We start from the raw sequence: 25,431 nt of genomic DNA on the forward strand, positions 1-25,431 counted from the left end.
GGGCGGGAGGCTGCCAACGGTTTTGAGCGCAGGGAGGGCGGTGAGGGTGGGTGTGGAGGCGTCCTTGGTCTCCCGGACCGGGGCTCAGGGGAGGGGGACAGCCCCTTGTCCACACCGTGGCAAACTGAGGGGGCTGAGGTCCGGCGGTGTGGCGAGGAGTCTCGAGGGGTGGTCGGGGTAGAGGATCGCAGGCTAGGCTTGAGGGCGGCGTTCCTTTTAGAGACGTCTGAGGAGGTGACCGAGTGTTTACGAAGTTTCTCTCGGGAGAGCGAGGAGGGAGGGAGGCTAGGGAAACTTACTATGGTTTTCTTGCCAGAAGGGGTCGGAGGGGATATACAAGAGGGTTGACCGTGGGTGGAACAGGTGCATGGCGGAGGGGTGTGAGCTGGTGGGGAGCCTGAGGTTCCTGCCTCTCTGAGACCGGGACCAGGTGAGGGGCACATAAGGCGGCTGGAGGGAAGTTAGGCCCTTATTGGGTTTGCGCCCATTTCAGTTTGCACGTTGAGTTCAGTTGACCGGTGATGGCCGGTACCAGAAGTTGATCTACAGCTTTCAGCCCTCCAGGGAACTGCAGGGGTGCTGTCGCTCCTCCGTCTTCTGTCCCCACCCACTCCTTGCTCTGCACCCTCCTTTTCCACCGTTCCCAGGAGCTGTGGAAGGAAATGCTTTTGCCCTCTCCCATGGCCTCTGAAACCGCCAGAAACCTTTCCTCTAACCAGAAAGCCTCCATACCGTTAGTCACCAAGGATCCTTGGCTTGGAGCCTTCCTCCTTTCTCCCAAATCTTCTTCTTCCGTGTACTTTCCCCCCTGGCCTGTCCTACAGCAGGACCAGAAGTTCCCAGCTGTACTGTCTGCAGTTGTCTCTTCCTTGTACCCATGGCGACATCAGCTACGGTTCCCAGTTCACCCCTCCGGGCTGAGGATCTCCTGAGTGATTCATCAGAAGCCCCTGGGCTGAACCAAATGTCCTCTGAGGTGACCTCCCAGCTCTATGCTTCTTTGCACCTCAGTCGCCAGGCAGAGGCCACAGCCCGAGCCCAGCTGTATCTGCCCTCCTCCTCCCCACCTCCTCATGAGATGTTAGATGGCTTGGCCCAAGAGCTGAGTCGCAGCTTGTCAGTTGGATTGGAGAACAACTTGAAGAAAAAGGTGAGAGAGGTGTGTCTTGGGGACCTCCAGGGTCTTGGGATTGGAGGTGGTTAAAAAAAAATGGCTTTGCTGAGATTTGAACCCCTCTTGTTGGATTTCACATTGCTTTTTTTTTTTCAACGTTTATTTTTTTGGGGGACAGAGAGAGACAGAGCGTGAACGGGGGAGGGGCAGAGAGAGAGGGAGACACAGAATCGGAAACAGGCTCCAGGCTCTGAGCCATCAGCCCAGATGCGGGGCTCGAACTCACGGACCGCGAGATCGTGACCTGGCTGAAGTCGGACGCTTAACCGACTGCGCCACCCAGGCGCCCCTCACATTGCTTTTAACTAGAGTCCTTTATGCTCGTTCCTGGGAACAAATGTTTATGAGGCAGAGAGTGGCCCAGGGACACCATACTTGGGGAAATGATGAAACTTAACTAGTGTTTTTTGGTCAGAGACACGTGCACTGTGCTTTGATTGGCACCGGGCACTAAGAGTGAGGATAAGGACAGCAAAACGTGCTAAGCTCCTCCCAGCTCAAAGCTATTTTGATTGTATGGTGTAAAGTTTGGCATCTAAATCATTAAAACACAGCCTGATCAATCACACGTGCTACAGAAAGGGTAGTTAACGCGTGTTGGCTAGAAAAAGTGTCGTAAACAATTTGCAGACCAGGTGGGTCTCTCGCCACGGACTGTACGGTCTTCGGAGAAGAGGTTTGCTCTCTAGCTGACAAGCGTCCTCACCAGTCTTGTCTTAATGTGCCTAGTTAATTCATTCCCACTACCTGTCTGGCTTCTGCAGATGTTTGAGTTGAGTCAGTTCTGTTTTTTCTTAGCTCTCCCAGGTGCCGGAGTAAAAATTCTTGGGTTGGCAGGGCGGGGGGGCGGGGGGGGGGTACCGGATGCCATCTGCCCTGGCGGTAGGTCGAACATAGGTTTTTCAGCGTGCATCTGATTTTCAGGTTGCCTTTTTTTTTTTTCCCTAGGATGGTTCGAAGCATATCTTTGAGATGGAAAGTGTTCGGGGTCAACTTCAGAGCTTGCTCCAGACCTCCCGTGATACAGCCCATCGTGAGTAAACCCCTTGACCATGAAGAAGTGCACAGACGTAAGGGGCGGGAGAAGGTGGAGAAAGGAAGACTCAGGTTTCAGGAGAGGCTCCGGTTCTTTGGGAGAGGGGCCAGAGGGGTGGGTGCCGTAGAAAGGAAGGCCGTCTCCTCTCTTCTCCTTCAAGTGGTCCCTGTTCCAAAGTCTTACCTGACCCTGGCTCTGGGGTCCCTCTGGCTGCCTGCAGGGGACCCCCTCACTCCAGGTGCTGGCTCAGAGAGACGAGAAGAGGACTCCTTTGACAGTGACAGCACAGCCACCTTGCTGAAGTGAGTCCCCCTTGGGTTCTGCTCACTTGCTTGCCTGGAAAGCCAAGTGTTCCGTTCCATAATTCTCTCCTTCCTGCTTCTGAACCTCTTAAGGACCTAAGATGCTTGTCCCTTACCTTTCAGTTTTCGTCCTTTCTCTCCTGGCTTCTAACTCCTTTACTTCAGGAACTTGGGCATCTCCTGCCTGGTACCTGGCTTTCTCCCAGGTATCTTCTTCCCCCGGAAGAGTTGGCTTGTTTCTGCTACGACTGTTACTGCGGGGAGCGTGGTGTGCAGGAAGGAGCGCTAGAGAGTGAATCACAGGACCTAAGTGCTGTTGAGGGCCCTGTCACTGTCTAGCTCCGTGACTTTGGGCAAGTCTCTGGCCCTTTCTGAGTTCCAGTTTCCACGTTTGTAAAACGTCACAGTTGGACTAGGGGATCTCAAAAGCTTTCCCCACCCTGACATTCTCTACCTGGTTTGCTCAGCACCCGGCCCCTGCAAGACTTATCTCCGTCCAGCTCGGCCCAAGCCCTGGAGGAGCTGTTTCCCCGCTATGCCAGTCTTCGGCCAGGACCCCCGCTCAATCCCCCGGATTTCCAGGGCCTGAGGGATGCCCTGGATTCAGAGCATACCCGTCGCAAGGTGAGTTACCGAGGCTTCCTTTTGAAAGCAGCAACGATTAGAAATAGGCCGGGTGCTGAACGGGGCTGAGGGTTAAGGGCCTGCAAGCCGAGACTTTGCTCAAATGGCCCTTCAGGGTGGTCGTCTTTGACCATCTGACCTAAAATGGCACATTCCTCCTCCCGGCGTTCAGTCGGGTTGCTCTGTTCTTTCCTTCATATAGCTGCTTACCACAGCCCGATATATCTCATTTCTCCCCTCTGAAATCTAAGCTCCACGAGGGCCATACCTTATCTCGTTCCGCCCTGTCTTCCTAAGGTCTAGAACATGTCTGACGCAAAGCAAAGCAATGTCCCATAAGCGCGTGGCGAATGAACAAGCCTCGCTAGCTTGTGCGAAGGCTTTGCAGTTATTGGTGACCTAGCAAGCTTTATCTCGAGCCTCTCTGAGGTGGGCAGAGAGAGGGACTAGGCAGAGGAGGCGTCAGAATCACTGGTTGTGTTGTCTCTTCCTTGATCTTAAGTCACCTGGGCACGGATGAAAGGCTTTCTCCTGTCTTTGCCGTGTTTCATCACTGTGCCCGATGAACTTCTTGAGGCAGGAGTGACCTCCCACTCTTTGCCGTGTGGGCTGTCGCACTGCTACCAGAGGGTTCATGGGAATTCTTCTCGGGAGAGCCAGGAAAGGGAAGAGCCTGGAAGCTAAGCCCCTGTCTCCTGAGATGGTAGGGGAAGGCGTTGGAGGCTTCAAGTTTCCTGCTCCAGAATTCCTGAGTCTTCTTCTCCAAACCTCCTCTGTTCTGGGGACCCAAGCTCCCTGTGTCCAGCCCGTTTTCACCGAGAAGACCTGGGAAGTTTGATGCTTTGGTCAGCTTAGGGACGGTCACCCCCACTTGTCACCCTTCTTCCCAGCATTGCGAGCGCCATATTCAGAGCCTCCAGACCCGAGTGCTGGAGCTTCAGCAACAGTTAGCTGTGGCTGTGACTGCCGACCGCAAGAAAGATGTTATGATCGAGCAGTTGGACAAGGTGCCAGGGGAGCAGAATGCGGGCGGGGCTCTCCATGGGGGGAAGAGTAAACGGGGTGGCCGGCCGGCATTTCTGTGCTCACTCTGGGAGCTGGGGCCCGGTGTGGATTTCCCGATCCTGGGAGAAGGTGGCTGTTGACCCCGCTCCTGCGGGCAGAAAGAGGGCAAAACAATGATTTTGGAATGCCATCTGACTCTCCTCTCCTGAGACCCTGGCCCGCGTGGTGGAGGGCTGGAACCGGCACGAAGCCGAGCGGGCAGAGGTCCTTCGGGGGCTCCAGGAGGAACGCCAGGCAGCCGAACTCACCAGAAGCAAGCAGCAGGAGGTGGGCAACCTGGATGAGATGGCATTAGAACCGGGGTCACAGATTGGCAGGTGGAAGGGGGTTGAAGTAGCTCCGAAGCAGGGTTCCCGACCGATTGAGCCAGGGTTGCAGAAACCGACCTGCTCTGTTTTCACCATTTTTACTGTCAGAATTGCCTCATCTGTGCCTTCCCGGCTTTCCCCACACCCTGTGGTCTTCTCTTTGGCCCCCAAGTCATTTAGTTAGGTCTTCTTTTTCTTTTTTTTATTAAATTTTTTTTTAATGTTTATTCATTTTTTTTTTTATTTTTTTTTTCAACGTTTATTTATTTTTGGGACAGAGAGAGACAGAGCATGAACGGGGGAGGGGCAGAGAGAGAGGGAGACACAGAATCTGAAGCAGGCTCCAGGCTCTGAGCTGTCAGCACAGAGCCCGACACAGGGCTCGAACCCATGAACCGCGAGATCGTGACCCAAGCCGAAGTCGGATGCCCAACCGACTGGGCCACCCAGGTGCCCCAGGTCTTACTTTTAAAGTCTATCTCATTGACGCTTTTTGAGCTATGAGTTCGTCAGTTCCCCTGTCTTGTGTCCCCCTGTCCCTGAAAGACAGTAACCCACCTGGAGCAAAGCCTTTCTGAGGCCATGGAGGCCCTGAGTCGTGAGCAGGAAGGCGCCAGACTGCAGCAACGGGAAAGAGAGACGCTGGTGAGAACGCTGGACTGGGTTGATTCCGGTGGAAGCCGCTAATTAGTTCTGGAGGGGTGCTTGCCGTTGGCGGGTTGTGGGAGCTGCACTGGGGGAGTGTTTCCCAAAGACTGATCTTAGAACACTTGTTCTGCAAACGGGGCTCTGCCACCAAGTCAGCTTAAGAGACTCGGCAAATTATTTCCTCGTTAGAATTACCTGGGGGATTACTTTAAAATGTAGATTTCTGGGACCCACTGCCAGGGGTTTTGATTCAGTAGGCATATGGTGGGGCTGGGAGCCTAAATGTTTTCAGCAGTTTCCTAGCTGATTTTGTTCAGCCAGGCTTGGGAACTGTAGTGTAGGGCATGGCGAAGCCGGGTGTGGGACAAGACTCCGTCAGGTTTCTTACTGCTGAAGTGACAAGAGGATTACCCACGTGAACGAGCAGCCAGGTTTGGAACTCACCGTGTGCATGACATGTGCCTGCTACGTGCAGGCTGGTACTTGTCATCTTTTAGTTTTTTTATTACTTTTTTTAATGTTTTATTTGTGAGAGAGACAGAGAGAACACGAGTGGGGGAGGGACAGAGAGAGAGGGAGACAAAGAATCCAAAACAGGCTCCAGGCTCTGAGCTCCCAGCTGTCAGCCCAGAGCCCGACGCGGGCTCGAACTCTTGGACCGCGAGATCATGACCTGAGCCGAAGTCGGCCGCTTAACCGACCGAGCCACCCAGGCGCCCTTGGTACTTCTCATCTTAACAGGCTTTGTCCAACAGTATGGGTGATGGGTGCTGGTTGGCTAGGACGTGACTTTGCGGGCTGGATTTTCTGGTCTCCGTGGAACTTCTCTTGATGATGATAGTGATGGCTGTTGTGTACGGAGTGCTCACTGTGTGCCAGGCCCCCGTGCTAATTACTTCCTGTGCGCTTTGCACCGTAATCCTCGCGAGGTAGACCCTGGCATGATGCCGTTTTGCAGATTGAGACGCGTGCCTCAGAACGCATAGGAAGGGACAGATTTGAACCCAGATGTACCTAATTCCGGAACAGAAGCTCTTATTTACTATATCCTAATCCCGTGGGCTGGCCAACTGCTGTGTTTCTCGTGGACGTAATTCTCAGGACGCTGGTCCTCTGTGTGGGGTGAGGGGACAGATTGCTGGCGTCGGACGGGCTCGTAAGGAGCTTGGTTTCCCCTGGGGCCGTAGGAGGAGGAGAGGCAGGCTCTGACCCTGAGCTTGGAGCTGGAACAGCAGCGGTGCCGGGCTCTGCAGGAAGAGCGGGACGAGGCCCGGGCCGGGCAGCTCAGTGAGCACCGGCAGCTGGAGACACTGAAGGTGGCCCTGGAAGGGGAACGGCAGGCGTGGGCCGAGCAGGAGCGCCAGCTGGAGGAGCGCCACCGGGCGCTGCGGGACGACGTGCAGGCCCAGCTGGAGCAGGAGAAGGTAAGAGTGGCAGGCGGGGAAGAGGGAGCAGGTGCGGGGCAAGAGAGCGGAACGAGACGCGATGTCGGAACGTGGCGTGTAGGGGACTGGCACGGAGAGCGCAGGGCTGTCGCCGCGGACAAGGCTGAGGGTGTTAGGCCGGCGCGAAGGGCTGGGGCAGAAGAGTGAGCTGGACCAGATGAGGAAGTAGTCACATGTGAAAGGGAGAGAAGCAGCTTGGGTTTTAGGGGGGGGGAGGCTGACGCGGGGCCAGGGGTAACGGGGCGCGGGGACACGCGGCGCGTCCTTAGGTCTGATGTCCTCCCGCAGGGGAACACACAGAGGGAGGCCCAGGCAGCGCGGGAGGCCCAGCAGCAGCTGGCGCTGGCGCAGTCCGAGGTGCGGCGCTTGGAGGGCGAGCTGGACACGGCCCGGAGGGAGAGGGACGCGCTGCAGCTGGAGATGAGCCTGGTACAGGTCAGGGGGCGGGGCGTCTGGGGCGGGTTTCCTGCTTAGGGGAGGAGGGTCTGAGGCACAGGGACTCTCGACTCCCAAGAGGAGTCCTGGCGAACGCTCCTCCCGGTTTTAACTAGAATTTTGACCTCGGCTTCTGCTTTTACAGCAGCTCCCCCCACCCCCAACCACAGGATGCAGTGCCTGGAACCCCAGGTGGTACTAAAGCCCGTGTGTGCCCCGGGTTTCTTGCCCACGCGCACCTGCGACGGGAGTTCCTTTACAGAGTAGTCACAGTAAGAGACGAACAACAGTAACTCATTATAAAGTTGAATGCTCATGGGGCGCCCGGGCGGCTCAGTCGGGTGAGCGTCTGACTCTCGATTTTGGCTCAGGCCAGGATCTTGGGGTTCGGGGAGTTCGAGCCCCGACTCGGGCTCTGGCTGACAGTGTGGAGCCTGCTTGGGATTCTCTCTCTCTGCCCCTCCAAAATAAAAAAAATTTTTTTAAATTGAACACTTCTAAGTACGTACTATAATAAAGTCATGTGAATGTCGTCTCTCACTTTCTCAAAGTATCTTAATGTCCTGCACTCACCCTTCTCCTTTTTTTTTTTTTAATTTTTTAAAAAAGTTTACTTTTGAGAGAGCATAAGCAGGGGAGGGGCAGAGAGAGAGGGGGACACAGAATCCAAAACAGGCTCCAGGCTCTGAGCTGTCAGCACAGAGCCCGACGCGGGGCTCGAACCCATGAACTGCGAGATCGTGACCTGAGCCAAAGTTGGTGCTTACCCAACTGAGCCACGCAGGCGCCCCTCACCCTTCTTGTGAGGATGGGGGAATGACAAAATGCCCCGGGATGGGGTGAAGGAGGTGGATGGCACAGGCGTTGTGACATAGTGTGAGGCCTCTGTTGACCTGATGATACTGTCCGAAGGGGGATCACCTGCTTCCCGACCGCGGTGACTGAAACCGCCGAAAGGGAAACCATGGATGAGAGGGGACCACTGTGTGTGTAAAATGTGTGTTAGGGGAAGATTAATGAGGATCTGAGACCAGGTCAGTCTGCAGGGTTTTCCTTATTAACGGTTGACCTAAGGGGATACACCCAGTTTCTCGGTCAGCGAGACCTGTGTTTGGAAAAACAAACTCCTTTCACTTTGCACCCAGCCGCTTGAGTTGGCGGACTGACCGCATGGAAACCAATGTCATGAACGACCAAGGGTGTTAGTTCCGTTCTGTAGCTGTTTGTAAGCTGCTGTCACCTTTCTGACCTGGCAGGTGTGTGTTCACTGAGCCTGCCGAATGGCCCCTGCGCAAGCTCCGTGCTGGGAGCTGGGAGCAGTCCGGGCCCACAGGAGCTCGCCAGCTAGAGCGGGAGTCTGTCGGGCACACAATTCTCGAAGTAGCATGCTAAGTGATAGTTGAGGGACAGGAGAACTACTCTTCACTCGGATGTCGTCTCGTTAGTGAGGTCTTCCCCAACCACGCTGAGTGAAACGTGCAACCTCTCACCATCCTGTTCCCCTTCCCTGCTTGATCTTTCTTCTAATACACTACATACTGTACTTTAAAATCTTGTGTATTTTTTGAAGGCAAGGGTTTTTGTCTCTTTGTTGTTGAATCCCAGAATAGTGCCTGGCTCTAGTACTATTCAAGCCCTTGATTTCATATTCTTCTATCCATTTTTTTTAGGTTTATTTATTTGTTTTGAGAGAGAGAAACGGAGAGAGGGAGAGACAGAATCCCAAGCAGGCTCCACGCAGAGCCTGGTGTGGGGCTTAATCCCACAAACCATGAGATCATGACCTGAGCCAAAATCAAGAGTTGGATTCTTTTTTTTTTTTTTTAATGTTTATTTATTTATTTTTGTGTGAGAGAGATCGAGCAAGCACAAGCAGGGGAGGGGCAGAGAGAGAGGGAGGGAGACACAGAATCCGAAGCAGGCTCTGGGCTCCGAGCCACCAGTGCAGAGCTTGGTGTGGGGCTCGAACGTACAGACCGCGAGATCGTGACCTGAGCCGAAGTTGGACACTTAACCAACTGAGCCACCCAGGAGCCCCGAGAGTTGGATTCTTAGTTGACTAAGCCACCCACGTGCCTCTGTTCTATCCATTATTGAAAGGGAGGTGTTGACGTTTCTAGCTATTACTGTAGAACTGTCCATGTTTTCCATCAAGTCTGTCAATTTTTTCTTTATATAATTTGGGGTTCTGTTAAGTGTATATGTGTTTATATGGTTATGTCTTCTTGATGTAACTGTTTTTTTGGCTTAAATTTTTGTCTAATGATAACATAGCCCCCACCCTAGCTCACTTGGTTGCTCTTTGCATGGACTATCTTTTTCATCTTTTTATTTACAACCTCTTTGTGTCTTTGTATCTAAAGTGAGTTTGTAATCCAGACAACATATGGGTGGATTACGTTTTGTTTTTTAATCCGTTCTGCCAGTTTCTGCCTTTTAATTGGAAAGTTTAATCCATTTCCATTTGAAGTAATTACTGGAAAAGAACCACTTATATCTGCCATTTAACTATTTGTTTTCTGTATGTGCTGCTTGGTTTTTGTTTTTTGTTTTTTCAATTCCCCCATTACTGCCTTTCTAAGGTACATTGATATTTTGTGTACCATTTTGATTCTCTTCACTTTTCCTTTTCTGTACATTTTAGAAGTTTTCTTAATGATTACCTTGGGATTACAATTACCATCTTAACAGTAACCCAGTTTGAATAATACTAGCTTTAGTTTCCAGAGTCAGTGATCACTGTTGCTACACATCTGTGTCCCTCTGCTTTCGTGGTGTTATTGACACAGATTTATAATTACTGTTTTATGCATCCGCCTTTTATATCACATAGGGGGAAAAAGTTCCAAACTGAAAGTATAGTAATACACGGGGCGCCTGGATGGCTCAGTCGGTTAAGTGTCCGACTTTGGCTCAGGTCATGATCTCACTGTTCATGGTTCTGTGCTGACAGCTCAGAGCCTGGAGCCTGCTTCAGATTCTGTGTCTCCCCCCTTCTCTCTCTGCCCCTCCCCCCCTCTCAAAAATAAACATTAAAAAACATTTTTTTCAAAGAAAGTACAGTAATACAGACTTTTGCATTTACCTACGTAGTAACCTTTACCACTTTTCTTTATTCATATGGCTTCAAGTTACTGTTGAATTTCATTTCATTTTAGTCTACGGGACTCCCTTCAGCATGTTTCTATAGGTCAGGTTTGCTAGTAATGAGTGCTCTTAGCTTTTGTTTATCTGAGAATGCCTTAATTTCTCCTTCATTCTTGAAGGATTTTTTAAAATGTTTACTTAGGAGAGAGAGGGGGAGAGAGCATGTGAGCGAGCAGGGATAAGGGGGCAGAGGGGGAGAGAGAGAGAGAGAGAGAGAGGGAGAGAGAGAGAGAGAGAGAGAGAGAGAGAATCCCAAGCAGGCTCCACACTCAGTGTGGAGCCTGACACCGGGCTTGATCCCACAACCCTGGGATCGTGACCTGAGCCGATAGCAAGAGTCAAGATGCTCAACTGACTGAGCCCCCCAGGAGCCCCTTGAAGGATTTTTTTTAGTTGACGGTTGATGTGATTTTCTTTCAGCATTTTAAATATGCCATTCCACTACCTTCTGGGCTCTCTCACTTCTTACAAGACCTCAGCTGTGTTACTGAAGTGCTTTTGTAAGTGACAAGGTCCTTCTCGCACTTTCTCTGTTTGACTCTTGACAGTATGACTGTGATGTGTGGTAGTGCAGATCTCTTTGAGTTCATTGTGCTTAGAGACTGTTGAGTCTCTGGAGTGGGTGGGTTTACGTCTGTTATCAAATTTGGGAAGTTTTTGGCCATTTCTTCAAAAAAATGTTTTCCTGTTCCCTTTCCTCTCTCTCATCATTCTTGGGACGTCGCTGTTGCAGATGTTGGCATGATGTCCCTCGGGTCCCTCAGGCTCTGTTCATTTTTCTCAGTTGTTTTTTCTTTCTGCTCATTAGTTTGGGTAACTTCAACTGCTTATCCTCAAGTTCAGTGGCCCTTTCTTCTTCTTGTTGAAATCGGCCATTGAGCCCCTTCAGTGAATTTTTAATAGCTTTTATTTTTGAGAGCGGTTGTATGTTCCGGGCAATGTTGAGCAGAAGGCACAGAGACTTCCCACATCCCCCCTACCTCCGCAGGGACATAGCTGTGTCTGTACGTGGTCAACATCCCCGCTAGAGTAGCGCGTTTGTTACAATCCATGAATCTACACTGACACGTCATTATCACACAGAGTCCATAGTTGACATTAGGGTTTTCTCTTGGTGTTGTGCATTTTATAGGTTTGGACAAATTTGTAATGACACGTATCCACCTTTACAGTATCGTAGTTGGTAGTTTCACTGCCTTAAAAATCCTTTGTGCACTGCCTGTTCATCCCGTCTTCCGTCCGACCCCTGGCAACCACTGACCTATTTACTGTCTCCATAGTTTTGCCTTTCCCAGAATGCTATACAGTTGGAATCAAATAGCTTGTAGCCTTTTCAGACTGGCTTCACTTAGTGCTCTGCATTGAAGTTTCCTCTGCGTCTCTTCAAGGCTTGAGAGCTCGTTCCTTTTTAGTGCTGGATAATATTCCGCTGTCTGGCTGGACCACAGCTCATTTATCCATGCACCTGCTGGAGGACATCTGACCGCCTCTGACTTCTGGCAGTTATAAATAAAGCTGCTGTGGGGGCGCCTGGGTGGCTCAGTCGGTTAAGTGTCTGACTTTGGCTCGGGTCGTGATCTCACGGTTCGTGAGTTTGAGTCCCGCGTCGGGCTCTGTGCTGACCGCTCGGAGCCTGGAGCCTGCTTCGGATTCTGTGACTCCCTCTCTCTCTGCCCCTCCCCCTGCTCACACTCTGTCTCTGTCTCTCTCAAAAATAAATAAAACGTTAAAAAAAATTAAAAAAAAAATAAAGCTGCTGTAAACATCCGTGTGCAGGTTTGGACACGGACCTAAGTTTTTAGCTCCTCTGGGTAAATCCCAAGGACCGTGGTTGCTACATCATACACTAAGAGTATGTAAGAGACCACCGCACTGTCTCCGGAGGGGTGGTACCCTTTTGCCCTCGCACTGAGTGAGCGTTCCTGCTGCTCCACACTCTCTCCAGCATAGGTTGTGCTCAGTGGGTGTTGGTCATTTCAGTAAGCGTATGTAGTGGCATCTAAGGAAATTTTCGTATCATCAGTTGTACTTCGCAGCTCCCCGGGTTTCTGTTTGGTTCTTTTTTATAACTTATGTCTTTTTAGTGAGGTTTTCTATTTGCTCCAATATCATTCCGATTTCAGTTGTCCAAATAGTTCATGGAGCATATTTAAGACTGTTGACTTAATGTCTTTGATTAATAATTCCAGTGTCTGGGCTTCTCCAGGAAATGTTCCTGTCAGAGTCTCTTCTTCTTTTGTGTTTTATTTTTAAAATTTTTATTTTTAAGCAATCTCCACACCCAACATGGGGCTCAAACTCACAACCCTGAGATCAAGAGTCGCATGCTCAGGGTACCTTGGGTGGCTCAGTCGGTTAAGCGCCTGACTTTGGCTCGGGTCATGATCTCATTGTTCGTGGGTTTGAGCCCTGCATTGGGCTCTGCACTGACAGCATGGAGCCTGCTTGAGATTCTCTCTCTCTCTCTCTCTCTCTCTCTCTCTCTCTCTCTCTCCCCTTGTCCCACCTGTGTGCACTCTCCCTCTCTCTCAAAATAAATAAAAAGAAAAAGTTACCTCCTCTACCAACTGAGCAGCCAGATGCCTCTAATTCTTTTTTTCCTTTGAATGAGTCATATTTTCCTGTTTCTTTCTACATCTTGTAATTTGTTGTTGAGACCTAGACTTTTTTTTTTAATGTTTTTATTTTTGAAGGAGAGAGAGAAACCGAGCATGAGTGGGGGAGGGGCAGAGAGAGAGGGAGACACGGAAGCTGAACCAGCCTCCAGGCTCTGAGCTGTCAGGACAGAGCCCAGTGCGGGGCTTGAACCCACTGACCGTGAGATCATAACCTGCGCCGTAGTCGGAGGCTCAACCGACTGAGCCACCCAGGCGCCCCAAGAACTAGACATTTTGAATATTATAATGTAATTATGGAAGTCATATTCTCTCTCTCCCTGGATTTCTTTTGATGGCTACAGCCGTCCATTTGTTTAGTGACTTTTTCAAATTATTTTTGCAAAGTCTGTATTTCTTGTTGTGTGTGGTGACTGACAATTCTGTTATCTGTGTGATTAGCCTGTGACTTGACAGATTTTCTTAAATGTCTGGATTCCTCTCCCAAATAAGTATATACGTCTCTTTAAATTTTTTTTTTAAAAACTTTTTAACGTTTATTTATTGGGGCGGGGAGGGGCAGAGAGGGAGACACAGAATCTGAAGCAGGCTCCGGGCTCCAGCTGTCAGCACAGATCCCGACTCGGAGCTTGAACTCATGAACTGTGAGATCACTGAGCCGAAGTTGGACGCTTAACTGACTGAGCCACCCAGGCGCCCCTCTTTGAGTCTTATAATTGATGCCACCAGGGAGGCCTCTGCAGCCCAAGGCACGCAAAAGAAAGGTGTTTGTTTGGTCTGGTTCCTCAGGGAGCCGTCAAACTGATCAAAACACACAACCCCACGTTTTTGGAGGACAGGGTCCTTACTCACCCCCCCCCCCCCCCCCCCCCGGCGCTTCAGCCAGCCACTCTAGTTTCCCGGACTACAGTTTCCCTGGCTGCGGAGGGGCTGAGCGCTGGGGGATGGTAGCAGGTTGGCATATCAGCTCTGGTACCAGAGTTCAGCAGCCTCTGCTTTCGTCAAGCACTCTCCTGGTTGCGTAAGTGTCTGATCTGGCTCCAGAATTCCCAAATAGTGGATTTTGATCATTTTTTTTTCCTCAGCTTATTGAAGATGTTTCAGCGGAAGGACCGACCCCTGCATTTTCCTACCCTGCTGTTTTCTGGGACATCACTGGTTTTAAATTCTGTTTCAAGTAAAAAAAAAACACCATACAACATTATTAATGTTCTCTAAAGTCAACAGTCATTTAGAGGGGTTCATGTTATTTACTATTTTCTTTGCTGTTCTAACTTTCTTTGAACTCGGACCTCCTATCTGGATCTTTTTCTTGGTGGAAAAAATCTCTCGTGTGTATGTGTATGTGTGTGTTTTCGGTTAGTTATTTTAGTTTGAAAACGTCTTTATTTCACGTTCATTTTTGAAGGAATTCCTGGATGTAGAATTCTAGGTTGGTAGTTATTTCAACATATAGAAAATACCATCCTGACTTTCATTATTGCTGTTGAGAAGTCAGCTACCAGTTGACCACTGTTGCTTTTAAAATTTTCTCTTTGTAGTTTTTATGTTTTACCTGGGTGCATGCATATATATACATACCTATATATATATATATATATGTATATATATATACATATATATACACACACACACACACACACACACACACACACACACACACACATATATACATATATGCATCTTTTTAGGGCTTCATTTGGCTTCTTGAATCAGTATGGTGTCTTTCATCAGTTCTGGAAAATTCTCAGTCATTATCTTTGCATTGCCCCTGCTCCATTGTCTCTGCCATCTGTTTCTGGAACCTGATTAAACCTAATGTACCTTAGCTCTTCTTCTAGATCTTGTTGTTCGGTTTATATTTCCCATCTTTTGTGTCTCATGCTCACTCTGGATAATTTCCTATCTTCCAGTTCACTAATTCTCTGTTCAACCTTGTCTAATTTACTGACTGAGGTTTTAATTGTATGTATCGTACTTTTTCATTTTACAAAGTTCTCTTTTTATCTTCAAATTTTACTGTTTCATAGTTTCTTGGTTTCTGATATTTTCACATTTGTCTTTGATTACTTTAAATAGTTTTGTTATCTGTAGATAATAATTTCAGTATCTGAAATGTTTGAGGATCCTTTTCTGTTGTTTCTTGTTCTTGCTGGTTCCCATGGAATTTCCTCGGGTCCTTTTTCTTTTTCCCCTTCCTTCCTTCCTTCCTTCCTTCCTTCCTTCCTTCCTTCCTTCCTTCCTTCCTTCCTTCCTTCCATTTTTGGTTTAATTTTAAGTAGGCTCCACACCCAGTGTGGAGCTTGAACTCATGACCCTGAGATCAAGAGATGAACCCTCTACCAACTGAGCCATCCAGGTGCCCTGGGTTCTCTTTATTTCTGATCGTATGTTGGAACTTTGTATTTGAAAGATTGTGGGGGTAAGTTGAGGCCTGCAGTGAAGATTTGCATTTGCTTCTACCTGAAAGACACTACAAAACCAGGATTTAAACCACATTTTAAAGGTTGGGATTGCTCTATGATTAAAGCTGAGCTTTACTTTCATACAGGCTGTTCCACTTCTGTTCACCTTCATCCTGAGGATGATACATACTAGAGTCTCAATTTATTGTGGGGAGGGTCTCCACTTAGATATCAACTTATATGGGCCTTGGCTTTTGATTTCTGTTCACGTGCTCTTGAAAGACAGTCCAGACCAGATAGGCAGATACCTCCAGGGCAAAAGTGACTGTCTACCCTGCTGGCTAACCTGGCTAGGCGCCCATTTCCCTTTGCTTTGGCCTAGTAATTCCATGCTGGTACATCTTTGGTGCTTTTTATATATACATACACACACATACATACATATTCATACACACACATATATGTACACACATGTATATGTATATATACAGATACATGTACCCGTATACATATATATGTATACGTGTGAATATGTACATATATATGTATATATATGTATATGTATATCTGTGTGTGTGTGTGTGTGTGAGAGTATACATACATATACACACACACTCTCTTGAACAACTTCCCCTGCCAGTATTAGGAATGTGAAGATCTCATGCTTGTCTTGTACTCTAAAGTAGCTTGTAAGGTTGGATTTCATATGTGTTTCTTTTCTTCTTTTTTTAATGTTTATTTACTTTTGAGAGAGTGACAGAGCATGTTTGGGGGAGGGGCAGAGAGAGAGGGAGACATAGAATCCAAAGCATGTTCTAGGTTCTGAGCTGTCAGCACAGAGCCCCACACAGGGCTCGAATCCACGAACCCTGAGATCATGACCTGAGCTGAAGTTGGATGTTCAACTGACTGAGCCACCCAGGTGCCGCTGTTTGTAAATTCTTACACATTAAAAAAAATTTTTTTTTTTAGTGCTTATTTTTGAGAGACAGAGACAGACAGAATGCAAGCAGGGGAGGGGCAGAGAGAGAGACACACACAGAATCTGAAGCAGGCTCCAGGCTCTGAGCTGTCCACACAGAGCCCGACGTGGGGCTCGAACTCACAGACCGTGAGATCATGACCTGAGCTGAAGTCAGATGCCCAACCAACTGAGCCAGCCGGCTGCCCTCATAGGTGTTTCCTGAATATTTGATATTTGACGGCCAATGTCGTTTCTTTAACGTTTATGGAAATATTTAGGCTTTCTATTTCCTGAATTATTTTTGGGTTTCTCTTTCTGTATATCCATCTAGTCTAAACTTTCTAATTTATCGACTTAAAGTTGTACTTAATTTTATTTTTTTAACGTCCTTGGCATCTTTTCTACTCTTTCTTTCCTGATGCTGCTCTCTTGTGTCATTTCTCTCATCCTTTCTTTTTAAAATCATCTTTGTTGTAGTTGAATTGAATGAGTTTTCAGAGAATTAACTTTTTTCTTTGGTTTTATTCTGTTGTTGTTTTAAAAATCTTGTTAAGATGGATGCTTGCTTATTCTTTTCCAGTCTTTTCTAAATTTCTCTATGAGTATTCATTTAAGTGCATCCTACAACTTATCCTACATGGTATTTTCCTTACCGTTTGGTTCTGAATGATATTCAGATTTTTAAATATGATTGATTTTTGACCTCCTGGGTTATTTCCAAACATACAGGCTTTTTCTTTTTATATTTTATTGTTGATTTATAGCTTAACTTTGTGATTAGAGAGCATGGTCTTTTTAATAAATTTCGTATGCGTATTCCACACAGCTTTTTGTTTTGGAATATTTCTGTCTCAACGAAATGTTGCGTGAATGGTATAACGAGTGGCACTAGATTCACCCATTGACCTTTTACGATGTTTGTCTGTTGTCTGGTTCACTGTCCCTCTCTCTCCCTTCCTCCACCCCAGCACTGGAGAGCTTGTTGTAGACATGAGGGAATATGTTAGTACAGATAGATAGACACTGATTTTTACGAGTTTTATAACGTCTCAATGAATGGGTGAATCATAGTTTTCTTAAGCATTTTCCTTTCTCCGAGAAGCCTACATTGACTCTGGTGTTTTCACTATTAAGAGCAGCACTGCAGTGAACATTATTGCAAGTAGATGTTTGGCACCCCTTCTGGAGGATAGATTCCTTAAGGTGGAATTGTCGGCCCACAGGCAGTATATATCAAATTGTCCAATAGAAGAATTTAGGGGGGCACCTGGGTGGCTCAGTCGGTTGGGCGTCCGACTCTTGATTTTGGCTCAGGTCGTGGTCTCAGGGTTGTGGGATCGAGCCCTGAGTCAGGCTCCGCGCCGAGCGTGAAGCCTGCTCGAGATTCTGTCCCTCTCCCCTTCTTGCACTCGCTTTGTCTCTCTCTAAAACAAAAATAAAAATCAGCTTGTAAGAAGGTAAGTTTTATACGATGTGGGGCTTTCTTCCCCACAATTTTTAAAAACTAAACACAGAAAAGAACGTGTGTTGTTGCGAAGGGTTGATGCAGAATTGGAAACCGTCTGGGAGAGGGGAGGTGGGTGGGCGTCAGGAAGACACGAAGGGCCGTGTAAGCCATTTCAAGCAGCCAGAACTTTATTCTCCAGGCCGTGGGGGGCATTTGGACGGTTTCAAACAAGGAGATAAATTGAGCCCGTCTGTATTCTAGAATATTCACTCAGGCACAAAGTGGGAGATCTGCTGGGGCCGACGTGACTGAGGGTGGAGGGTAGAATAGACGTGAGGAGATCAGCGAGACGTGAAATCATACTGAATTACCGTAGTAGCGAGTGAGGAGTAAATTTGCTAGCGTTTAGGAAGTAGAATGGAATGAGCCGGTTGGAGGCGGAAAGAAGCAGGAAGGGGTCCGGGATGACTCTGGGTTGAGATGGCTTGGTTGTTTCGGTGGAGAGCCGTGCCACGAACTACGGCACGAAATACATCCTAGGAGGGAAAGGACTGAGAGCGGAAAACCAAACGAGCTACATTTCGGATGTTTTATTTGGGGTGTATCCAAATACACGTATTCAGTGGGCCTCTGTGTGAGTGGGCTTAAAGCCTGGAAGAAAGGCCCAAGACAGATTAGGAAGTGTCTTAGGGTAGAAACAGTAGCAAAAAATATGGCCTAGAGGCCACGTGTTTATTATTGACATGTGACCCGGAGCGTCAGCTGCTGTGTGGTCAGGAAGAAGACTGAGGACCTTTCTGGGCAGCTGGGGCCGAGGAGCAGTCAGAACGGGGTCACGGAGCTGTGGCGTCGGGAGCGTGGCTTCGGAAGGAAAGGTGGACGTGGGTGGTAGGTGTTCCAGAGATATCACCGGATGGGCTGAGACCCAACCTCTGTGGGACTTCGGAACGGCTGTGAGCGGAAACGAGGTTTCAGCGAGCGGGAGGAGGACTGTGAGGTGACAAACCAGAGACCACGCCGCAGCCTGATTGTGCTTTAGGAGGAGGGGACGGTGCCTTCTGCCGGGCGCCCGCTGAGCGTCAGGCCCTGGGCCGCCTCAGACACATGAGAGGTCTCGTCATCCTGCCCGACCTTTCTTTTCGCTACGTGTAGATTTTTCTGCCCACGGCCCTCTTGACTTGTGTGTGCCACGTGCGTGGTGTGGGAGGACCTCGTGGCTCCGGGAGGAGAGGGGTCCTCTTTGAGTCCTCGTGACAGAAGTCTTGTTCTTTGGCCCTTAGGCATGTGGGGGGGGGTGCCGGTCGGTGGGCTTTCTGTCGCCTGGCGCCCTCCGTCCCGGGAACCGAGCCCTTGCCTCACCCTCCTTCACCACCAGGCCCGGTACGAGAGCCAGCGGGTCCAGCTGGAGTCGGACCTGGCCGTGCGGCTGGAGCAGCAGGTGACAGAGCGGCTGGCTCAGGCCCAGGAGAGCAGCCTGCGGCAGGTGGCCTCGCTGCGGGAACATCACAGGTGCGTGGCCCTCACCGGGTCCCCTGGTGGGCGACGTCACACGTCCATATCCCCTGCGGTCCCTCTGCTGGCTCCCAGCCTGCTGGCTGCCATCGGGCCCGGACCGCGTGTGTCCGGGGCAGAGCTGCCGTCGGGTGTGCGGGGAGGGCGCGGGGGCCCATAACTGACGGGTGCGACAGATCTCCAGCCCCCTGGCCTTGGTGGGGACGGTGCCGAGCTGTGACCTGTGCCGTCTCCAGAGCTGCCCCGAGGCCTCGAACCTCCTCCTGTGCCAGATCCCTTCTCCCCTCCTGGATTTTTCTGGAAATGCCTCTTCAGTGAATCACCGTCCCGTAAATCTTCGCCGCGGCGTCTGCTCCCGGGGTCCCCGTCCCAACACGCCAGCTCTGTCCTTCCCTCTTTCCCGAACCCACCATGCCTCGGCCGGGCCGGCCGGCTCTCGGTCTGTCACACGCACGCCTTCCGCCTTTTCTCCCTTGATGGCGTTCGTCTCCAGACTCGGTCCTCCTTCCTCCCCCTCGTCCCCCCAGGAAGCAGCTGCAGGACCTGAGTGGACAGCACCAGCAGGAGCTGTCCGCCCAGCTGGCTCAGTTCAAGGTGGAAATGGAGGAGCGCGAGGAGAGGCAGCAGCAGGTGGCGCAGGACTACGAGCTCAGGTACCGTCCCCGCCGGGTCCCTGCCAGCCCGGAGCCCGCTCCCCCCGCCCCGCCCCTGCAGGCCTGTGCGCGCCGCCACCGCCACCGGACCCCCGCCGCCTGGCCTGCCGTCTCAGAGGCCGCGCGCCCCCCGTCCCGTCTCTCGTCAGGCTGGCCCGGGAGCAGGCGCGGGTGCGGGAGCTGCAGAGCGGCCAGCGGCGGCTGGAGGAGCAGCGCGCTGAGCTGGTGGAGCGGCTCCAGGCCATGCTGCAGGCCCACTGGGCAGAGGCCAGCCAGCTGCTCGGCGCCACCACCCTGCCCCCGGACCTCCCGGTAGGCACGGCCCGCCCTCCCGCTGCTAAGTTCTGTCCTAGGGCCTGCCTGGGGGGAGGGGGACCCGCCTGTGTACCTTCTCGAAGAGGAACTGCCTCCTCAGAGGTCTTTTTGCCACGGTCACGGCTCGCCCCTACTGGCCCCTCGCCTTGGGCACGGCTGTCTCCCCCCAGCCCGGCGGGGGGGGGGGGGCGGGGGGAGGGTGAGTGGTACCTGCTACCAGTCCTGCCGGGTGGCCGCTGAGTTATGACGCGAAGGGCCGAGAATTGTCGCCCAGTCTTGCCCCAGAGTAGGGGAGGGGGGGGGTCTCACCCCAGCCCTTCTTTCTTTTCTTTTTTTGTTTTTTTAAATTTTTTTTAATGTTTATTTATTTTTGAGAGAGAGAGTGTGAGCAGGGGAGGGGGGCAGAGAGAGGGAGAATCCGAAGCAGGCTCCAGGCTCCAAGCTGTCAGCACAGAGCCTGACATGGGGCTCGAACTCACAAACCGTGAGATCATGACCTGAGCCGAAATCAGACGCTTAACCGACGGAGTCACCCAGGCGCCCCTCACCCCAACCCTTCTTATGTTGGCATCTCCTACTTCCTTCTCATAATTACGAGATTTTTATCTTTAAGCGAAAATATTTTTTGGAATAGACAATAATATGCACATGGTAAAAACAAATCCAAACAGTTCAAGGAGGTGCACGGTGAAACGTAATCTCCATCCTGCCCTGCACCGTGGTCTCTGGGCACGCTCCGCTCTCCCCAGAAGCAGCCTCTGCTCCTGACTTGTGTGCACACCCCGCCCTCAGTGGGGGGGCCTTCCCCACGTGGCTGTGCGACTTTTCATTTGACCACGTGTTTGTCGTGAACATCAAAGTCATTTCCTGTATTGTTTCTACTCAGCAGTTCTCAAATACCGTTCATCCATGCCTTTGTGCAGGCATCTCTCTAAAGTCTCTAGAAATGGAAGTTTAAGGTCGAAAATACACATTTTTAACTTTGATAGAAATTTGATAGACATTACCAAACCTCCTCTTATTTGGAATCTTAAGTTTGTAATCAAAGCGTCTGGGCCACATCTTGTCTCCTTAAATGCACAGGGCGTTGATCCTTGTTCTGTGTCTGTCTTGTGCCCAGGTCCCCACCACCAGCCCCTCCAGCCCTGGGCCTCAGGAGCCAGAGAAGGGCGAGAGGAGGCTCTGGACTCGGCCTCCCGTGGCCGTGGCCCTGAAGCCCGTGTTGCAGCAGAGCCGGGAAGCTGGGGCAGAACAGCCACCGCGGGTTCTCCGCAGCCCCTCCCCAGACCTGAGCCCCCTGCTGGGCCCCCCTTTCCAGAGCCAGCATTCCTTCCAGCCCCTGGAGCCAAAGCCGGGCCTCACTTCGTCTGTTACCTCTGGTAATGGGGGACAGAGTCACTGGGGTGCCCCCTGTACATGCACTGCCTGACTGGCTCCTCTGACCCAGCTCCCTGTCTGTCTGGGCGGGGCTTGAGTGCTTGGTTCCCCAGATGTCTCGGGGACCATAAGGTGCAAGGAGCCGAAATCCACTCAAGTTGGCTCAAATAAAGGGAGTGGGAACTCGCGGGGATCGGATGTCACTGGACTTCAGGAGAGCTGGCGTTGGGACCAGGGGCGTCCTCCAGGCTGATTTGGGGCCATCCGGGCCCTTGACTCTGCCTCCCCCCACACATCTTCCGCTGGTAGACCAGCACTCTCTCTCAGGTCTTGCTCTCATGACGTTGGTTCGCATGTGGGTTTGACCAGCTGATACTCCAGCTGATACTCTAGACCATCTTTTTTTTTTTTTTTTTAATTTTTAAATGTTTATTTGGAGATAGAGTGTGTGCGTATGCGTGTGAGTGAGTGGGGGGGGGGGAGGTCAGAGAGAGCGAGAGAGAGAATCCAAAGCAGGCTCTGCACTGTCAGCACAGATCCTGACGTGGGGCTCGAACCCACAAACTATGAGATCATGACCTGAGCCGATATCAAGAGTCAGGCACAACCAACTGAGCCACCCGGGGGGCCCTAGACAACCTTCTAGAGACCTCGGTGTCTCTGTTTCTTGGTCCAGTTCAAGGAGAGGCGATCTGATGGGTTGGTGACCACTTCTTGGACTGGCTGACCTTGAATGTGGCTCTCCCTGGCTCAGTCAGCTGCGACTTGGGTGGATGGGGACGCTCTGCGTGGTGCAAACACGACCACCAGGTCGAGTGAAGAATGAGGGCTGAGTTACATCAGGATTTTAAATCCAAAAATTGTGTAACCATAATTAAAAAGAATGAGGGCGTGTTCTGGTGAGGGGGACCAGAACATGTCTGTTAAATGTGAGCCATTCTGAGTATTGGTTTCTCTACTTCGAGGAGTTGATGGTGGGATTAATTTATTTCAAGCCTGAGCCCTACACCTCTCTCCTGTGTCCACACTTTGTGGAACTCAGCTGTGCCACCTGCCAGTCACCCCCCAACCTTCTCTCTCCAGCTGTTCTAAACGTTGGTTGTCCTCCCCCAGCTGTGATGCCCTCTTAACGTTACTGGGCCTCTTTCCTCGGGGGCATTTGGAGGGTTGATTTGTGGAGGAGTCCCCTCCCCACACAACACACGCTGGGCCGGTTCGCTTTCCAGCCGGGGCTTTCTCTACCGCTGGCGCCTTCCACCCTGATCACCGCCCAGAGCGGCCGTTCCCTGAGGAAGATCCTGGATCCGACGGGGACGGCTTCCTAAAGCCGGGGCTGCAGCCCCCTTCCCAGCTGGACGGCCTCAAACATTTTTTGCACCAGGTAAGCGAGGGCCCACCCATCCCACCTCGTTTCCTTCTCCCCTTCCTCATTCTCTCTCCCCTCCAGGAGTCCAGGACTGTGGCTGCGGCCGCCTTTCGGGACTGACAGCTTCTCTCGCGGTCTGTCTAGAATCCCATCGCCTGAGTTCTGGAAGGCGGCCATCCCTGGCCCTTTCTTCCCTCTGCCTCCCTCACATTCCCAGGGCTCTTTCTTCACTGGTCCTCAGGGAGCCTCACTGTCTTGTCCCCCCAGCTGCTGGAGATAGTACCGCAGAGCAGCGAGGCCCCCTCTGTTGAGCTGTTGCCCCCGAAGTCTGGTGAGTGGGGAAGGTGGGAGCCGTGGAGGTGCGAGAGCCTAACGGAGGCGAGGCGATAGGGCTTTCTCGGCTCCTGCTCTGTTTCCCGAGCCCTGCGCCTCTTGCCTTTCGCTAGGCCCCCTGACTGTCCCGTCTTGGGAGGAGGCCCCACAGGTGCCACACCTCCCGCCCCCTGTTCATAAGACTAAAGTGCCCCTGGCCATGGCGTCCAGTCTCTTCCGGGCTCACGAGCTTCCCTCAAGCCATTCACAGAGCAGCGGCCTCCGGGCGGGCTCCCCAGAGCGTGATGAGCGGCCGGGAGGTGAGGAGGGAAGGTGCTGGCTGCGGGGCCTGGGGAGGCGGAGCGAGGGCCCTGGCATGACGAGCGTCACCATTGCGCCTCAGGTGGGGACGGGCTCGCACCCGCGCGGCAGCTGATGGACGTGTCGCAGCTGCTACGACTGTACCAAGCTCGGGGCTGGGGGGCTCTGCCCGCTGAGGACCTGCTGCTCTACCTGAAGAGGCAGGAACACGGCAGGTACCAGCCTGGAGGGAGGGGAGGAGGGTCGGACGGACGGAGCCTGGACCCGTGGGAGACGGCCCAGGCAGGGGAGGGAGGGTTGGGTGCTGTCCACCGAGAGGCATCTGTTCTCTTCTGGGGCAGCCGGGGCGGGCAAGCGGAGGCCCAGCCGTCCCCTCTCTTCCTCTGCGACTTGCTGCTCCCGCCACTGTTTGTTCTTCTTCCCGAGAGACTGGGGAATAGCTTTCCCTCCGATGTCGGGGAGCCCCCGTCCTCACCCTCCGTTTGTGTGGCAGGACGGACAGCCGAGGGGATAATGTCCCCAGAAGGAACACGGACTCCCGCTTGGGTGAGATCCCCCGGAAAGAGGTGAGGGAAAGTGAGGCGGGGGCGAGGGGCGTGCAAGGGCCCTCACCGACTGGTTCCTCCCCGGCCGGCTCCTTGTCTGTTGCCTCACCTCTGTTTCCGTCTGTCTTCTGTAGTGTGTGGTCTCCCCTTGGCTGGCTGACTGTGGCCCTCTCCATGCGCGGTGCCTTTCTGGGGAGGTGGGGAGGCTGACCCCCTTCTCTCCTCCCTCCCCTCCCAGATCCCCTCCCAGGCTCTCCCTCGCCGCCTGGCTGCTGCAGCCCCTAGGACGGACAAGCCTCCCGCACGCAGGAAGGGCGGGCACCCGGCCCCCAGCAGCACGAGGAGTCGGGGAGGCATCTGGAGATGAGCCCCTCGCCCTGTCTGCTCTTCTCCTAATAAACGTTCCAGAGTCTGTATTCGGGTCTCTGACTCCTCGGAATTTGACAAAATGGAGATTTTATAAGAAGCTACTTTGTAAAGAAACCTCATTCTATTTGAGTATGTTTTTTACATGTTACACGTTTGTTTTCTCTTCGGGGGAAAAGACACGAAGCTTCGAAGAAAGCCCGCCTCTGGCTGGCTTTGAGAACACTCAGTGAGCTTAGGCCCGGCGTGTCACGAGCGGAGCATACAGGGTGATTGGCTGTGGTTGGGAGTGGAATTATGGATGATTCTAATTTTCTTCTTCAGACATTTCTATATTTTCCACATTTTCTAAAGCAAGTTTGTATTAATAATCAGAACAGACAAACTTTTAATAAAAGAGTAAGTTATTGTATGAAGAGTTTGAGTAAAAATTTGATTTGTGGGGAGGCTTTTGGCTTTGAGGAGCCGTGACCCTTGCGGACTGCGTTAGCAGGGTACAGACTGACCGTGCGCTCCGGCTCCAGGAGGCGGGTTACAGACTAGACCGCGGGCCGGAAGGAAAAGCCACTCTTGCAAGACCTGCCGCCTCGTACTCCCCAAAGCGAGCAAAGAAACAATATTGAAGAAAAAGAAACGACAGGTACGTGCACCTGGGAGGCCCCGGCCTCACAGCACAAACCCTTAAGGGCACGGAGTAGAGTTGAGCTCAAACTGCAGGACGACACCCAGGGACCCGGCTGAGGGCAGCGAGGACAGCAGTTGCGGCCCTGCGGGGCTGGCCGTGCCCCCTGCGTGTGGAGGGCAGCGCTCACCAGGCCTGAGGGGCGCGAGGCCCTTCCCTCGGCCCCCGCGTCACTTGCTTGGCTGCAGAACCGACGTGAGCGCACACGATTCACGGTGTCGGTCAACGTGTGGGTCTTGTCCCCGCCGCCACCATGAAGTCACTGTAGCCCCCAGGGGAGGGGAAAGGAAGACAGACAGTGGTCCTCGCCCCGCCCTTCCCAAGCCCCGTCTCTGCCCCCCCCCCCCCCGGGGAATGTTTACTCCGA

The 25,431-nt window shown here is 51.8% G+C and overlaps 1 protein-coding gene across 12 annotated transcripts; it reads left to right on the forward strand.

Annotated features, from left to right (window-relative positions):
* The first annotated feature begins 10 nt into the window (after positions 1–10).
* On the forward strand, positions 11–24,798 carry CNTROB (centrobin, centriole duplication and spindle assembly protein). 12 transcript variants are annotated; one of them, XM_045045388.1, is made up of 19 exons: positions 16–1,159; positions 2,123–2,207; positions 2,371–2,512; positions 2,980–3,136; positions 4,027–4,143; positions 4,352–4,468; positions 5,056–5,154; positions 6,345–6,581; positions 6,891–7,037; positions 18,991–19,124; positions 19,655–19,780; positions 19,930–20,092; positions 21,216–21,474; positions 22,699–22,853; positions 23,106–23,169; positions 23,285–23,470; positions 23,554–23,686; positions 23,965–24,017; positions 24,255–24,798. In XM_045045388.1, the coding sequence occupies exons 1-19, from the start codon at positions 878–880 to the stop codon at positions 24,299–24,301; spliced, it is 2,703 nt and encodes a 900-aa protein (XP_044901323.1). In that variant the 5' UTR covers positions 16–877; the 3' UTR covers positions 24,302–24,798. The 12 variants fall into 12 exon arrangements, 10 of the variants coding, with proteins under 10 accessions (XP_044901325.1, XP_044901323.1, XP_044901324.1 ...); XM_045045386.1 differs by having other exon boundaries at positions 21–1,159; positions 6,891–7,031; positions 23,965–24,037; XM_045045385.1 differs by having other exon boundaries at positions 26–1,159; positions 23,965–24,037.
* The last annotated feature ends 633 nt before the right edge of the window (positions 24,799–25,431 follow it).

Source organism: Felis catus, chromosome E1, assembly GCF_018350175.1.
Source record: "Felis catus isolate Fca126 chromosome E1, F.catus_Fca126_mat1.0, whole genome shotgun sequence".
Taxonomy (NCBI): Eukaryota; Metazoa; Chordata; class Mammalia; order Carnivora; family Felidae; genus Felis; species Felis catus.